Source organism: Aotus nancymaae, unplaced genomic scaffold (assembly GCF_030222135.1).
Source record: "Aotus nancymaae isolate 86718 unplaced genomic scaffold, 86718_ANA_hifiasm-v0.15.2.pri h1tg000057l, whole genome shotgun sequence".
In the NCBI taxonomy this organism is placed as follows: domain Eukaryota; kingdom Metazoa; phylum Chordata; class Mammalia; order Primates; family Aotidae; genus Aotus; species Aotus nancymaae.
Window position 1 is genome coordinate 31055749 of NW_026988471.1, and position 15315 is coordinate 31071063.

The 15315-nt window shown below is 40.8% G+C and overlaps 1 protein-coding gene across 4 annotated transcripts in view; it reads left to right on the plus strand.

Moving 5' to 3' along the window:
* SPAST (spastin) overlaps positions 1 to 15315 on the plus strand; it is an 83721-nt gene that overhangs the window by 13675 nt on the left and 54731 nt on the right. For 2 of the 4 annotated variants that reach the window (XM_064363971.1, XM_021674425.2), the window contains exons 2-3: positions 5980 to 6066; positions 10805 to 10888. In XM_064363971.1, coding sequence (XP_064220041.1) covers positions 5980 to 6066; positions 10805 to 10888 — 171 coding nt within the window. The remainder of the gene's footprint in view (positions 1 to 5979; positions 6067 to 10804; positions 10889 to 15315) is intronic. The other 2 variants (XM_064363972.1, XM_021674426.2) reach the window with 1 other exon arrangement.

Genomic DNA, 15315 nt, shown 5'->3' on the forward strand with positions numbered 1-15315 from the left:
GCCTGGGCGACAGATTTTTAAAAAATCTATCTTAAAAAAAAAAAAAAAAGCAGAGTTCTCTCATTAGTTGAAAGAGGGGACTGTTTGGTATTTCATGGTTTAGGCAGTGTTCAGTGTTCACGTTTTGTCTGTGTTTAGATATAATTGTAGAATGGTTTTGTTCCACAGTGGTCACAGAGTGGCCTTATTTGATGCTGATATTCTGTAAGTGCCAGGTCTAGTACCAAGGTTTAGCTGATAGTAGTAGGCCAGCTCCTGGATATGAGAAGCTACTTTTCTCTTTCTCAGCTTTTTTTTTTTTTTTTGAAATGGAATCTGGCTCTCACCTAGGCTGGATTGCAATGGTGCGATCGAGGCTCACTGCAACCTCTGCCTCCTGGGTTCAAGTGATTCTCCTGCCTCAGTCCCCCAAGTAGCTGGGCTTACAGGCACACGCCACCTTGCCTGGCTAATTTTTGTATTTTTAGTAGAAACAGAGTTTTGCCATGTTGAGCAGGCTGGTCTTGAATGAACTCTGGACCTCAAGTGATTCACCTGCCTCAGCCTCTCAAAGTGCTGAGATTACAGGTGTGAGCCACCGCGCCTGGCCTGTTCCTCCGCTTTGAGGGTCAACTTTTACCCTTTTTGAATTGCAGGGCTTCTTATCCAAATTCACATTTAAGTTCTAACCATACAGGTACCACAGTTTGTTACTCCATTAACTAAATGATTTGGGTTGTTTTCTGCTGTTGTTGTTTGTTTATTTTTTATTAAAATTTTTTTGAGATGGAGTCTTGCTGTGTTGCCGAGGCTGGAGTGCAGTGGCACAGTCGCAGCTTACTGCACCTTCTGCCTCCCAGGTTCAAGTGATTCTCCCTGCTTCAGCCTCCTGAGTAGCTGTGATTACAGGCATCTGCCACCACACCCAGCTAATTTTTGTATTTTTAGTGGAGATGGGGTTTCACCGTTTTGGCCAGGCTGGTCTAACTTCTGACCTCAAGTGATCCGCCCGCCTCAGCCTCCCAAAGTGCTGGGATTACAGCCATGAGTCACCACGCCTGACCTCCTGTTTTTAACTCTTACGCATAAAGACACTGTAAATTCATGTACAGGTCTTAGAAGTTTTCATTTCTCTTGCATAAATAAGTAGAAGAAGAGATTGTTGACTTATATGATAAATATATGTTTAATGTCATAAGAAACTACCAAACTCTTTTTCCAACTGGGTACTATTTTATTCCCTACCAGCAAATACATGAAACATCCATTACTTTTTCTCTTGTAATATTTTGGTATTTTCTTTTCTTTTCTTTCTTTCTTCTGTCTCACTCTGTTGCCCAGGCTGGAGTGCAGTGGTGTTATCTTGGCTCACTGCAACCCCTTCTACTCTTGGGTTCAAGTGATTCTCCTGCCTCAGCCTCCCAAGTAGATGAGACTACGCGTGCATGCCACCATGCCCGGCTAACTGGCTAATTTTTCATATTTTTAGTAGAAATGGAGTTTCACCGTGTTAGCCAGGATGGTCTCAATCTCCTGACCTCGTGATTCACCCTCCTTGGCCTCCTAAAGTGTGTGAATTACAGGCATGAGCCACCACACCTGGCCATATTTTGGTATTTTCGTGTTCTTTTGTTTTTTGTTTTTCAAAATTAGGTGCATTGTTATATCTTGTGGTTTTAATTTGTACTTCCCTAACAGCTAATGATGTTGAGCATCTTTTCATACACTTATTTGCCATTTATGTCTCAAATTTTTGGCCAAATTTATACTTTACTCTTTGCCTGCTATAGATAGATAGATAGATAGATAGATAGATAGATAGATAGATAGATAGATAGATAGAGATAAAGTCATTCTCTGTTGAGCAGGCTGGATGCAGTGGCACGATCTCTGCTCACTGCAACCTCTGCCCCCCAGGTTTGAGCAATTCTCCTGCCTCAGCCTCCTGAGTAGTTCAACTATAGCTATATGCCACCATGTCCAGCTCATTTTTGTATTTTAAGTAGAGATGGAGTTTCACCATGTTTTCTGGGCTGGTCTTGAACTCCTGACCTCAGGTGATTCACCCACCTCGGTCTCCCAAAGTGCTGAGATTATAATCTTGAGCCACCATACCCAGCTGGAATAAGCAATCTTAAAAAGCACTTTATTGATTTCTGGTGAATAGTGAAAGTGTGACAAACTATGACTCATCACTTTTATTTCTTAAGCATATATCTTAAACTGGCAGGTATGCATTAGGGGACTGGTATAAGAAGGTTACAGCATTGTTTGAAATACTGAAAAACTAGAAACAATCTCAGCATCTTTTAATAATCGAAAAAATGGTTGAGGCTGCGTGTGGCAGCTCATGCTTGTAATCCCAGCACTTTGGGAGACCAAGGCAGGAGGATCACCTGAGGTTGGGAGTTTGAGTCCAGCCTGGCCAAAATGGCGAAACCCTGTCTCTTCTAAAAATACAAAAACTAGGCAGGTGTGGTGGCACACACCTGTAATCCCAGCTACTCCGGACGCTGATGCACAAGAATCGCTTGAGCCTGGGAAGTGGAGGTTGCAGGTGAGCTGAGATCATGCCACTGCACTCTAGCCTGGGCGATACAGTAAGCCTATCTCCAAAAAAAAGAAAATAAGACATAGTTGAATAAATTATAAATCACAGAATGATACAGGTTACTGTACAGAAGTCAAAATGAATGAACTAGATCTATATATAGCAGCGTAGCTAGATCTCAAAAGAAATATAAATTTAAAAAATCACACTAATTTAGATAAGGACGATAAAACCATGAACTAGAAAGATATGCACTGAATTCTTTTATTTATTTTTTTATTTTTTGAGATGGAGTCACACTCTGTTGCTAGGCTGGAGTGCAGTGGCACAATCTCAGCTCACTGCAACCTCCACCTCCTGGGTTCAAGTGATTCTCCTGCCTTAGCTTCCCGAGCAGCTGGGACTACAGGTGCATGCCACCACACCCAGCTAATTTTTGTATTTTTAGTAGAAGTGGGGTTTCACCATATTGGCCAGGATGGTCTCGATCTCTTGACCTTGTAATCTGCCCGCCTTGGCCTCCTAAAGTGCTGGGATTACAGGTGTGAGCCACTGCACCCGGCCATGCACTGAATTCTTGGTAGAGGTTTCTTAGAAGAGAAGGAGCATGGGAATGGGAAGAGGCACTAAAAAAGGAACTTACGGTTATATCTGTTACAGTTTAATCACCTTGTTTTTAAACCAAATATGACATTGTTATCACTATTTTTGCCAGTTAGTACAAACGCTATTATACTATTTTCTGTAATTTTCCCTTTTTCCAATTAAAAACAGCAAAAATACATGTAAATAGGTATTTTCTTTGTGGAAAACAGGAAGGTGAGCATCCAAATAATTTTAGTTAATTTATAACAAACTCTTAATAATTTCTTTTTCTTCCTTTTTTGTTTCTTTTTTGAGACGGAGTTTCGCTTTTGTTACCCAGGCTGGAGTGCAGTGGCGCTATCTCGGCTCACTGCAACCTCCATCTCCTGGGTTCAGGCAATTCTCCTGCCTCAGCCTCCTGAGTAGCTGGGATTACAGGCACGTGCCACCATGCCCAGCTAATTTTTTGTATTTTTAGTAGATATGGGGTTCGACCAGGATGGTCTTGATCTCTTGACCTCGTGATCCACCCGCCTCGGCCTCCCAAAGTGCTGGGATTACAGGCGTGAGCCACCGCGCCCGGCCCCCCCTTTTTTTTTTTGAGACAAGGTCTTGCTCTGTTGCTCAGGTTAAAATGCAGTGGTGCAATCACTGCAGCCTTCACCTCTCCAGCTCAAGTGATCTCTCTCCTCAGTCTCCCAGATAGATGGGACCACAGATGTGCACCCTTAATCCTGGTTAATTTTTTAATTTTTTGGTAGAGATAAAATCTCACCATGTTGCCCAAGCTGGTCTTTAGCTGCTGGGCTCAAGCAGTCCTCCTGCCTTGGCCTCCCAAAGTGCTGGGATTACAGGCATGGGCCAACAGTGCCCAATCTTCATAAACTTTTCTTTACATGTCATTATCAAGTACTTATTGAGCATGTACTCTGAATCAGGATCAGTATGAAATACTGATAATTCTATAATAAGTAAGAAATTGCCAGGCGCAGTGGCTCAAGCCTGTAATCTCAGCACTTTGGGAGGCCGAGGCGGGTGGATCACGAGGTCAAGAGATTGAGACCATCCTGGTCAACATGGTGAAACCCCGTCTCTACTAAAAATACAAAAAATTAGCTGGGCATGGTGGTGCGTGCCTGTAATCCCAGCTACTCAGGAGGCTGAGGCAGAATTGCCTGAACCCAGGAAGCGGAGGTTGCGGTGAGCCGAGATCGCACCATTGCACTCCAGCCTGGGTAACAAGAGTGAAACTCCGTCTCAAAAAAAAAAAAAAAAAAAGTAAGAAATTGCCCTGTTTAAGGGGGTGATATAGTTAGTGATTTATTTTCAGGATAAAGAAACAGAAGAACATGGTAGGTAGTACGTACTCATAAGGAGACAGCATTTCTTTGTCGCTGTGTGTGGTGTTTATAATACGACTTCATCTGTTTTATCAAGTCATCATATTATATTGAATTGGAAATTTTAAGTAAGGAATGGCATGGAAATTTTTGTTTGACGTGAGGCCAGGTGTGGTCACTCAAGCTTGTAATCCTAACACTTTGGGAGGCCAAGGTAGGAGGATTACTTGAGTCTAGGGGTTCAAGACCAGCCTGGGCAACAGGTAAGACCCTATCTCTACAAAAAAAACACAAAAAAATTAGCTAAATGTGGTGGCACATGCCTGTAGTCTTAGCTACTTGGGAGGCCGAGAGAAGAAATCGATCACTTGAGCCCAGGAGTTGGAGGGTGCAGTGAGCTAGGATCGTGCCCCTGCACTCCAGTGTGAGTGACAGCAAGACTCTGTTTAAAAAAAACAAGGCTGGGCTAAGTGGCTCACATCTGTAATCTGAGCACTTTGAGAGGCCAAGATGGGTAGAATACCTGAGGTCAGGAGTTCAACATCAGCCTGGCCAACATAGTGAATACCCTGTCTGTACTAAAAATACAAAAATTAGCTGGGTGTGGTGGTGCACATCTATAATCTCAGCTGGAGGCTGAGACACGAGAATTGCTTGAACCTGGGAGGCGGAGCAGTGAGCAGAGAGAGCACCACTGCACTGCAGCCTGGGTGACAAAGTGAGATTCTGTCTCAAAAAAAAAAAAGACAGACTAAGAAATTAATTTGCATTCAGACAAATGGTCAAAAATAATAGGAAAGGCTAATAATAAATTTTCATTGAGACAAATGGTCAAAAATGATAGAAATAAAACAAAAAATTAATTTTCAAATACAATGTGATTTGAGTATAACGATTACAGAAGTTGTTCTATATACTTTTTGATTATGCTGAGTTTTTAGATTCTTTTAAAGCCTAACTTGCATTAGGAATTAATGTTTTAAACTAGTTGTTTAGTTCAAAGAAAATAGAAACGTGTTACTAAATGCTACACTTGTAATCTAATATACCAGTTTTCATGATGCAATGAATTGTTAAATAAAAACTTACTCTAGAGAGGAGGCACCTAACAATGAACACATTATATCAGATTTGAATATGAGATGGAACAGTACTTTTTGTTTCGTTGTTATTGAAATCATATTTGTATTTTTCAAAAGTATGTATACTTAAAAATTCCTAAATAAAATGTCTTTAATTCAGCATTTTAGTGGTTATAAGGATCAATACTATGAGATGATAAGAAAAAAAGGACCCACGGCCCTAAAATGTTGATAAACATTGTGACCATATTCCCCATCTTGGAGCCATCGTAATACACACATTACTATGATAAAAGTACTAAGAAGTTATATAGTAATGTTTCTCAGACTGACTTGTTTACAACCCCATTTTTTATGTATTATCTATCAACAGCATGCTTTGCAATGTTTAGTGTACTCTTCATACTCATGATCTATACAAATAATTATTTTTATTTTAAAGCAGGACAGAAGGAGCAAGCTGTGGAATGGTATAAGAAAGGTATTGAAGAACTGGAAAAAGGAATAGCTGTCATAGTTACAGGACAAGGTAAGATTATATTTGTTTGGCTGGGCATGGTGGCTCACGCCTGTAATCCAAGCACTTTGGAGGCCAAGGCGGGCGGATCACCTGAGGTCAGGAGTTCGAGACCAGCCTGACCAACATGGTGAAACCTCGTCTTTAAATTAAAAAAAAAAAAAAAAAAGATTATATTTGTTTATAGCCATCCCAAATTATAATATATTCACATGATTGTCCAGATTTCAGATCTCTTTAATCTATTTATTTATTTTTCTTCTTTCTTTCTTTCCTTTCCCTTCCCCTTCCCTTCTTCTTTCCTTCCTTCCTCTTTCCTTCCTTCCTTCCTCCCTTCCCTCCCCTCCCCTCCCCCTTCTCTTCCTTTTCTCCTTCCCCTTCCCCTTCCTTCCTTTCTTTTTCTTTCCTTTTTTTTTTTTTTTTTGAGACAGGGTCTTGCCTTTGTTACCCAGGCTGGAGTGCAGTGATATGATCATAGCTCACTGCAACCTCAAACTTCTGGGCTCTAGTGGTCCTCCTGCCTCTGCTTCCCAAGTAGCTGGAACCACAGGTGCACACTACCACACTTAGCTAATTATTATTATTTTTTGAGATGGAGTCGCACTCTCTTGTCCAGACTGGAGTACAATGGTGCAATCTCGGCTCACTGCAACCTCTGCCTCCCAGATTGAGGCAATTCTCCTGCCTGAGCCTCCCGAGTAGCTGGGATTACAGGCGCATGGTACTGCGCCCGGCTACTTTTTGTATTTTTAGTGGAGTTGGAGTTTCGCCATGTTGGACAGACTGGTCTCAAACTCCTGACCTCAAGTGATCCGCCTACCTTGTCTTCGCAAAGTGATGGAATTACAGGTGTTAGCCACTGTGCCTGGCCACACTTAGCTAATTAAAAGTTTTTTTTTTTGTAGAGATGGGGTTCTCACTGTTTTTCTAGGGCTGTTCTCAAACTTCTGGCCTCAAGTGATCTTTCTGCCTCAGCTTTCCGAAGTGCTGGGATTACAGGCATGAGCCACTGCACCCAGCCAGATTTTATTTATCTTAATAAAAGTATTTGTACATTTTTTAATGTTATTGTTAACATTTGTAGACTTACAGTTAATTCATTATTACCTATTCTAAAAATGAAGTTATAGTCAGATATGCTCAAACTTGATTACCTGTAGCATTAGGCAAAAACTAGTATATTATTTGTGTCCTCGTTGGTGTCACTGTTGGTGTTCAGTCACCATGCACTATTTTTGAAATCTGGCCCTTTCCTCATTGTCAAGGAGGGAAAGAGTGGTTAATCCACAAATTTCCTTTGCACTTGTAAATAATGCTTCTTGACCGCATTTTAGGCTATGAGCTGTAAATGTCTTATTTTGATTCACACTGGGTTTTTAATTTTGTTTTGTTTTGTTTTTTTGATAGAAAAAGGGTCTTGCTATGTTAATCAGTCTGGTCTTGAACCCCTGGCCTCAAGCGATCCTCCCACTCCCGCCTCCCAAAGTACTGGGGTTACAGGTGTGAGCCACTGCACCTGACCTCACTCTTGGCTTTTTTTTGAGACAGAGTCTTGCTCTGTCACCCAGGCTGCTGGAGTGCAGTAATGTGATCTTGGATCATTGCAGCGTCTGCCTCCTGGGATCAAGAGAATCTCCTGCCTCAGCCTCCCAAGTAGCTGGGACTACAGGTGTGCACCATTATGCCTAACTAATTTTTTGTATTTTCAGTAGAGATGGGGTTTTACCATGTTGGCTAAGCTGGTTTCAAAGTCATCCACCTGCCTCAGCCTCCCAAAGTGTTGGGATTACAGGCGTGAGCCACCACGACTGGCCACTCTTGGTTTATTTTAAAACCAAAGCAGTCATTACTCATTTCTATTTTCCTATCACCTCAAATTAAAAATTAGAGTCTAATATTGTCTTTAAGTATATTGGCCAGGCACAGTGGCTCACGCCTGTAATCCCAATGCTGTGGGAGGCCTAGGCAGGAGGATTGCTTGAGGCTAGGAATTCAAGACCAGCCTGGGCAATAGAGCAAGATCTTCATCTCAACAACAACAATAAATGTATATGTGTATATATATAATATAAAACATTTATTGTACACTTCCTATATGCCTAAGCATCATTGTAATTGCTTCATATGTAGTATTTCTTTTAATTTTCACTACCACCCCATGCTCTGTAGTTGCTGTTGTTATCCTTATTTTTCAGCTGAATAACCTGAAATACAGAGAAATTAAGGAACTTACCTAAAGTCTCATAACTAGCAAGTATAGAGTTAGGATTTGAGCTGAGGCAGCCTGACTTCAGAGCCTATTGTGAAGTATGTGAGTACCACTATTAAATAAGTAAAGTACTCCAGCTTATCATAGTTGAAATATATTCAGGCCGGGCGCGGTGGCTCATGCTTGTAATCCCAGCACTTTGGGAAGCCGAGGTAGGCAGATCACCTGAGGTCAGGAGTTCGAGATCAGCCTGATCAACATGGAAAAACCCCATCTCTACTAACAAAATACAACATTAGCCGGGCATGGTGACACATGCCTGTAATCCCAGCTACTCGGAAGGCTGAGGCAGGAGAATCGCTTGAACCTTGTGGTGCGGAGGTTTCGGTGAGCCAAGATCACACCATTGCACTCCAGCTTGGGCAGGAGCGAAACTCTGTCTCAAAAAAAAAAAAAAAAGAAATATATTCAGAATTAGAAATTACAGTATTTAGGCTATGAATCAATTCATCCAGTAGATGTCTGTTGGCTGACTGGCTGGCTGGCTGACTCTACTACTTATATCAGCTAATCTCCAATAATTACAATATGTCCAACCCTGCTTTTTTCCTCTCCTCTTTGTATTTCGATTATTTCTCTAGCTACTGGTGTGTATAAAAGAAAGCAGAATAGAACAGGTAAACATAGGAAGTTGGACCTTTGAGACTATGATGAGCACGACTTTATCAATTATATGCAAAATATATTTGCTGTTTCAAGTTACATGGAAGAAAAGTTAGGAAAAAATGAATTGGTTCTAAGTAGGGCTGAGCACAGTGGCTCCAGACTATAATCCTAACGCTTTGAGAGGCTGAGGCAGGAGTTCAAGATCAGCCTGAGAAGCATGGCAGTACCGTCTCTACAAAAATAAAAAAATTAGTCCTGCATGCTGGCATGTGCCTGTAAGTTCCAGCTGCTTGGTGGGGCTAAGGCGGGAGGATTGTTTGAGCCTGGAAGGTTGAGGCTGCAGTGAGCAGTGATCATGCCATTGTACTCCTGCCTAGGTAACAAAGTAAGACCATGTCTCCTAGAAAAGAAAGCCAGGCATGGTGGCTCATGGCTGTAATCTGAGCACTTTGGGAGGCCGAGGCTAGTGGATCACCTGAGGTCAGGAGTTCAAGACCAGCCTGACTAACATGGTGAAACCCTGTCTCTACTAAAAATACAAAAATTAGCTGGGCATGGTGGTACCTGCCTGTAATCCCAGCTACTCAGGAGGCTAAGGCAGGAGAATTGCTTGAACATGAGAGGTGGAGATTGCAGTTGCGCTATTGTACTCCAGCCTGGGCAACAAGAGTTAAACTCCATCTCAAAAATAAAGAAAATAAGTATTTCATTGAATTAAAAATGCCTTGTATTATACCACTAAGAGAAAAAAACAGTTAATCAAAGTATCATATATGTTCTTTTCATCACTTAGAATTTGAGTTTTAATCTTATTGAAGAGGCTGTTTTAGTCTTATTTAGACATAGATATAACAACAGTAGCTGGGCATGGTGGCTCACGCCTGTTATCCCAACACTTTGGGAGGCTGAAGCGAGTAGATCACGAGGTCAAAAGATCGAGACCATCCTGGCCAACAGGGTGAAACCCCGTCTCTACTAAAAATACAAAAATCAGGCAGGCATTTGGCATGTGCCTGTAGTCCCAGCTACTCGGGAGGCTGAGGCGGAAGAATTGCTTGAACCTGGGAGGCGGAGGTTGCAGTGAGCTGAGACTGTGCTGCTATGCTCCAGCCTGGCGACAGAGCAAGACTCTGTCTCAAACAACAACAACAGCAACAACAATACTAATATCTGTGACCAAATTTGTGCATGCATGGGCAATGAAAAGCCTATGTTATGACTGCAGCTTGTTGGATAGCATTAGTAAGTTAACATTGGTTGTAAAACAAATCCCAATTTCAAATATTTTAAAATGTGGGGAAAAAAAGTTTTAGACTCTATGAAATAGACCTGAAATCTATGAAATACCACAGTAGATTGGAAGCCATCATGAGAAACTGTAACTAATTTTTTTTTTTTTGTGGCTGTTAATACATATTTTTTGAGACAGGGTCTCAGCCTGTTGCCCAGGCTGGAGTGCTGTGATGTGGTCATCTCTCACTGCAACATCCACCTCCTGGGCTGAAGTGATCCTCCCACGTCAACCTCCCAGGCTCAGCTAATCTTTTTTTTTTTTTTTTTTTAAAGTAGAGACTAGGTCTGATTATGTTGCCCTGGTGCCCAGACTGGTCTTGAACTCCTGAGCTCAAGTGATCCTCCTGCTTCAGCTGCCCAAAGTGCTGGGGTTACAGAAGTGAGCCACAACACCTGGCCTGAAGATAATATTTTTAAAATGTCTTCTTTTTTCTTTCTTTTGGGTACATATTTTATTTTATTTTTTTAAATTTCTGTATAGAGACTGTGACTCTCCATGAATGTAGTTAGGGTGATAATTTATCTTGAAATCATATTGGTTGGGAAATGTAGATATTTTAATTAATTCTTTTTTTCTTTTAGGTGAACAGTGTGAAAGAGCTAGGCGCCTTCAAGCTAAAATGATGACTAATTTGGTTATGGCCAAGGACCGCTTACAACTTCTAGGTATCAATTAATGTGTAATTTGATGTGGGATGTATTGGAAATGTATATTCAATGAAACTTTAATTGTAGAAGGAAATAGATCAGTGATTGAAAATGTGGTCCAGGCTTTTTAACATAAAGAAAATGTGTAACATATACAAAAAACAGAAGAGCATAATGAACTCCTAATTATTAATCTCTCAGCTTTGATAATTATCACCTCACTGTCGGTTTTGATTTATTTATAGCACGGGCTGGCAAACTGTAGCTGATGGGCCAACCCAGCTCACTGCCTATTATTATAAATAAGGTTTCATTGGCACACAGCCATTCCTTTCTTTAGGTATTATCTATGGCTTTCATGCTACAATGACAGAATTGAATAGTTGATACAGAGACTACACTGCCCTTAAAACCTAAAATATTTACTGTCTGGCCCTTTTTACAGAAGTCTGCTTTTCACTTGACATCCCAACTCACCATCCCCCGACTTCATATTATTTTGAAACGAATTCTTGACTTTTTTTATTTATAAATATTTCATTTTATACCTCTAAAAGATAAGGACTCTTTAAAATAAAATCACTGAAATACCATTTTCACACCTAAAAAGTAACCCCAAATTTCTTTTAACATTATCCAAAAAACTCATCCCTCGAAAATGCCGTTTCTATATTTCTAATTTTCTCAAAATTTAATAATTTTCACTATTTTTAATCATTTGTTTGAATCAGGAGCTTTAAAAGATCCATATATTATATCTGTTTTAATGTACAGGTGCATCTGTTCTTCATTTTCTTCCAATTTATTTATGGACGAAACCAGGTCTTTGTTATGTAGTATTTCCTACAGTCTGACTTCTGCTGTGTGAATCTTTTGTGGTGACTTTGAACATGTTCTTCTTTCCTCCCCCTGTTAAATGATAGTTGGATATAGAGCATTGATCACAATGAAAGTTGATTTTTTATTTTTTAATAAGACCTACTTCCTAGGTGGTTGTGTCTGTGTGTGTTCATCATTAGTTCTTCCATCTTGTGAAGTTAGCAGCAGTTAACTATGACTGATGCCTAGTGATATTTTAATTCTGTCATTCTTTCAGCATTCATCAACCGTAATAGAAGTTTTTCCTTGTCTTCTGTTTGATGGTGTAGATTTTAAAAATACATTATTAAGTGAAATCTACTACTCAAAAAAAGCAGAACAAACCCCACTACATATGAGTGGCTCTACCATACGTTGGTGGATAGAAATAGTAGATATTGCCGGGCGCGGTGGCTCACGCCTGTAATCCAAGCACTTTGGAGGCCAAGGTGGGCGGATCACCTGAGGTCGGGAGTTCAAGACCAGCCTGACCAACATGGTGAGACCCCGTCTTTAAAAAATAAATAAATAAATAAAAAAGAAATAGTAGATATTTGGTTAGCAGGCAAACCTTATTTATTTGTAGCCCTGTGACTTGGGGTAAGTTACTTTGCATGTCTGAGTCTTTTTTATCTAATTTGTAATATGAAGATAATATTATTATTATTTTATTGTTTTTATTTTTTGAGACAGAGGCTCACTCTGTCACCCAAGCTGAAGTACAGTGGGGCAATCTCAGCTCACTGCAACCTCCACCTCCCAGATGTAAGCAATTGTCCTGCCTCAGCCTCCCAAGTAACGGACTACAGGCATGAACCACCATACCTGGCTAATTCTGTGTATTTTTAGCAGAGACAGGGTTTCACCGTGTTAGCCAGGATGGTCTCAAACTCCTGACCTCGTGACCTGCCCACCTCGGCCTCCCAAAGTGCTGGGATTAACAGGTTTGAGTCACTGCACCCAGACTTATTATTATTATTGTTATTATTTTTTGAGACAGAGCCTTGCTCTCTTGCCCAGCCTGGAGTGCAGTGGCGTGATCTCAGCTCAGTGCAACCTCCGCATCCCAGGTTCAAGCTATTCTCATGCCTCAGCTTCCCAAGTAGCTGGGATTACAAGCGCCTGTCATCATGCCTGACTAAATTTTTTTTTTTTGAGACAAAGTTTTGCTCTTGTCCAGGCTGGAGTGCAATGGCACAATCTCAGTTCACTGCAACCTCTGCCTCCCAGGCTCAAGCGATTCTCCTGCCTCAGCCTCCCGAGTAGCTGCCACCATGCCTGAATAATTGTGTATTTTTAGTAGTGAGGGGGTTTCTCCCTATTGATCAGGGTGGTTTTGAACTCCCAACCTCAGGTGATCCACCCGCCTTGGCCTCCCAAAGTGCTGGGATTACAGGTGTGCACCACCATGCCCAGCCTAATTTTTAAATTTTTAGTAGATACTGGGTTTCACTATGCTGGGCAAGCTGGTCTTGAACTCCTGACTTCAGGTGATCCACCCATCTCAGCCTCCTAAAGTGCTGGGATTATAGGCATGAGCCACCATGCCAGGCTGAAGCTAATATTATTCGCTAATAATAATATCTCATATTTCTGACCATGGAATTATTAAAGGAACCTAACCCATAGTAAGTGCTTTAAAATGTTGGTTTGTATTCATCTGTTTACCTGACTATAACCCTCCTTTGCTTAGGTAGAAAGGTATATTCATATACACATACATATACATTTTATTCATTCTTTGATTCATTTACTCCTATGTGTCATTTACTTCTATGTGGTCATTGTGTTTGTAGGGTTTTTACCCCACGTAGTTAGAAAAGCAACCCTTAATGCTTTCAGATGAATAACAAGGTAGTGTTCCCGGCTTCTGTGGCTGACAGGATTTGCCTTCTTCCTTTCTAAATGAAAGTTATTACTGTTTCAAATATAATTAATGTTTTAAAAAAGGCCGAGTGCGGTGGCTCACACCTGTAATCCCAGCACTTTGGGAAGCCGAGGTGGACGGATCATCTGAGGTCAGGAGTTCGAGACCAGCCTGACCAACATGGAGAAACCCCGTCTCTATTAAAAAAAAAAAAAAAAGTTGGCCGGGCGTGGTGGCTCACGCCTGTAATCCCAGCACTTTGGGAGGCCGAGGCGGGTGGATCACGAGGTCAAGAGATCGAGACCATCCTGGTCAACATGGTGAAACCCCGTCTCTACTAAAAATACAAAAAAAATTAGCTGGGCACGGTGGCTCGTGCCTGTAATCCCAGCTACTCAGGAAGCTGAGGCAGGAGAATTGCCTGAACCCAGGAGGCAGAGGTTGCGGTGAGCCGAGATCGCGCCATTGCACTCCATCCTGGGTAACAAGAGCGAAACTCCGTCTCAAAAAAAAAAAAAAAAAAAAAGTTTTAAAGTTTGTTGCAGTAAAATAATTGATGGTTCTAATTCATACTTTCTGTGTGTTTTATCTGTTTTTGTTTTGTTGGTTCGTTTTGTTTTTTGTTTTAGAGTTGGTGTCTCACCTTTTTGCCCAGGTTGGAGTGCAGTGGTGTGATTTTGGCTCATTGCAACTTCCACCTCCTGGGTTCAAGTGATTCTCCTGCCTCTGCAGGAGTAGAGATTACAGGAGTGTGCCAACATGCCTGACTAATTTTTTTTGTATTTTTAGTATAGAAGGGGTTTCACCATGTTGGCCAGGCTGGTCTGGAACTCCTGACCTTGTGATCTGCCCACCTCGGCCTCCCAAAGTGCTGGGATTACAGGCTTGATCCACTGTACCCATCCTCATGTTTTATCTTTAAAGCTTTTCAGTGTGTATATAAAGTAGTATACGTATCATACAGAATAAATTTGATTATAGAGCATTTTGTAACATCTTTCAAAGTGACTAAGAATTGCTTTTTATGTTTTGTTTGAAGTTATATAGGACATTAGAAGTATTAATATCTCATCGCTTCTCAACCTTTTGGCTAAGATCAAGTGTAGAATTATTAATATCTCATCAATTAGAGACTTGTTTTTGAGTGTGACTTTGTACTTTCTTATTTGTGTTAGTGGACTAGAGAACCAAAAGAGGATATGTAATGTAATATGAAGCTAGTTATTTAAAGATTTAATATTTTGGATATTTTCAAGTTGGTGTCTATTTTTACCCTCAAAAATGCTATGTGCCTGTTTATGAAAGATGTTACTTTAAAAGTGAGGAGTGGTAGATGGGAAAGGTGACATCAACATATTCCTGTCTTTCAGTAACTCAAAAGGTCTGGGAGTGGATATACCAAAGACAGTAAAAATGACCTGTGTACAAATGTGTATTAATAGTAACACATATTTGTTTATTATGTGCTGGTTAAAAATCGGGAGTTTTTCAGAGGTGTGGTGCCAGATAGGTATCTAATTAGGATGGAGAATGGGGAGAATGATCCTGGGAATTCCTAACACAGACTGGTTTGAGAGGATGTAGCCTCTCTGATAAAAATGGGAAAGATCATTTATTTTTGGTTTAGTGATAGTGAACCTTAGAGCAAAGCTTAACTGTAAAACCTGCTATAGATAAAAAGATAATTTTAATATAAGCAAATTGGTATACCTGGCTATTA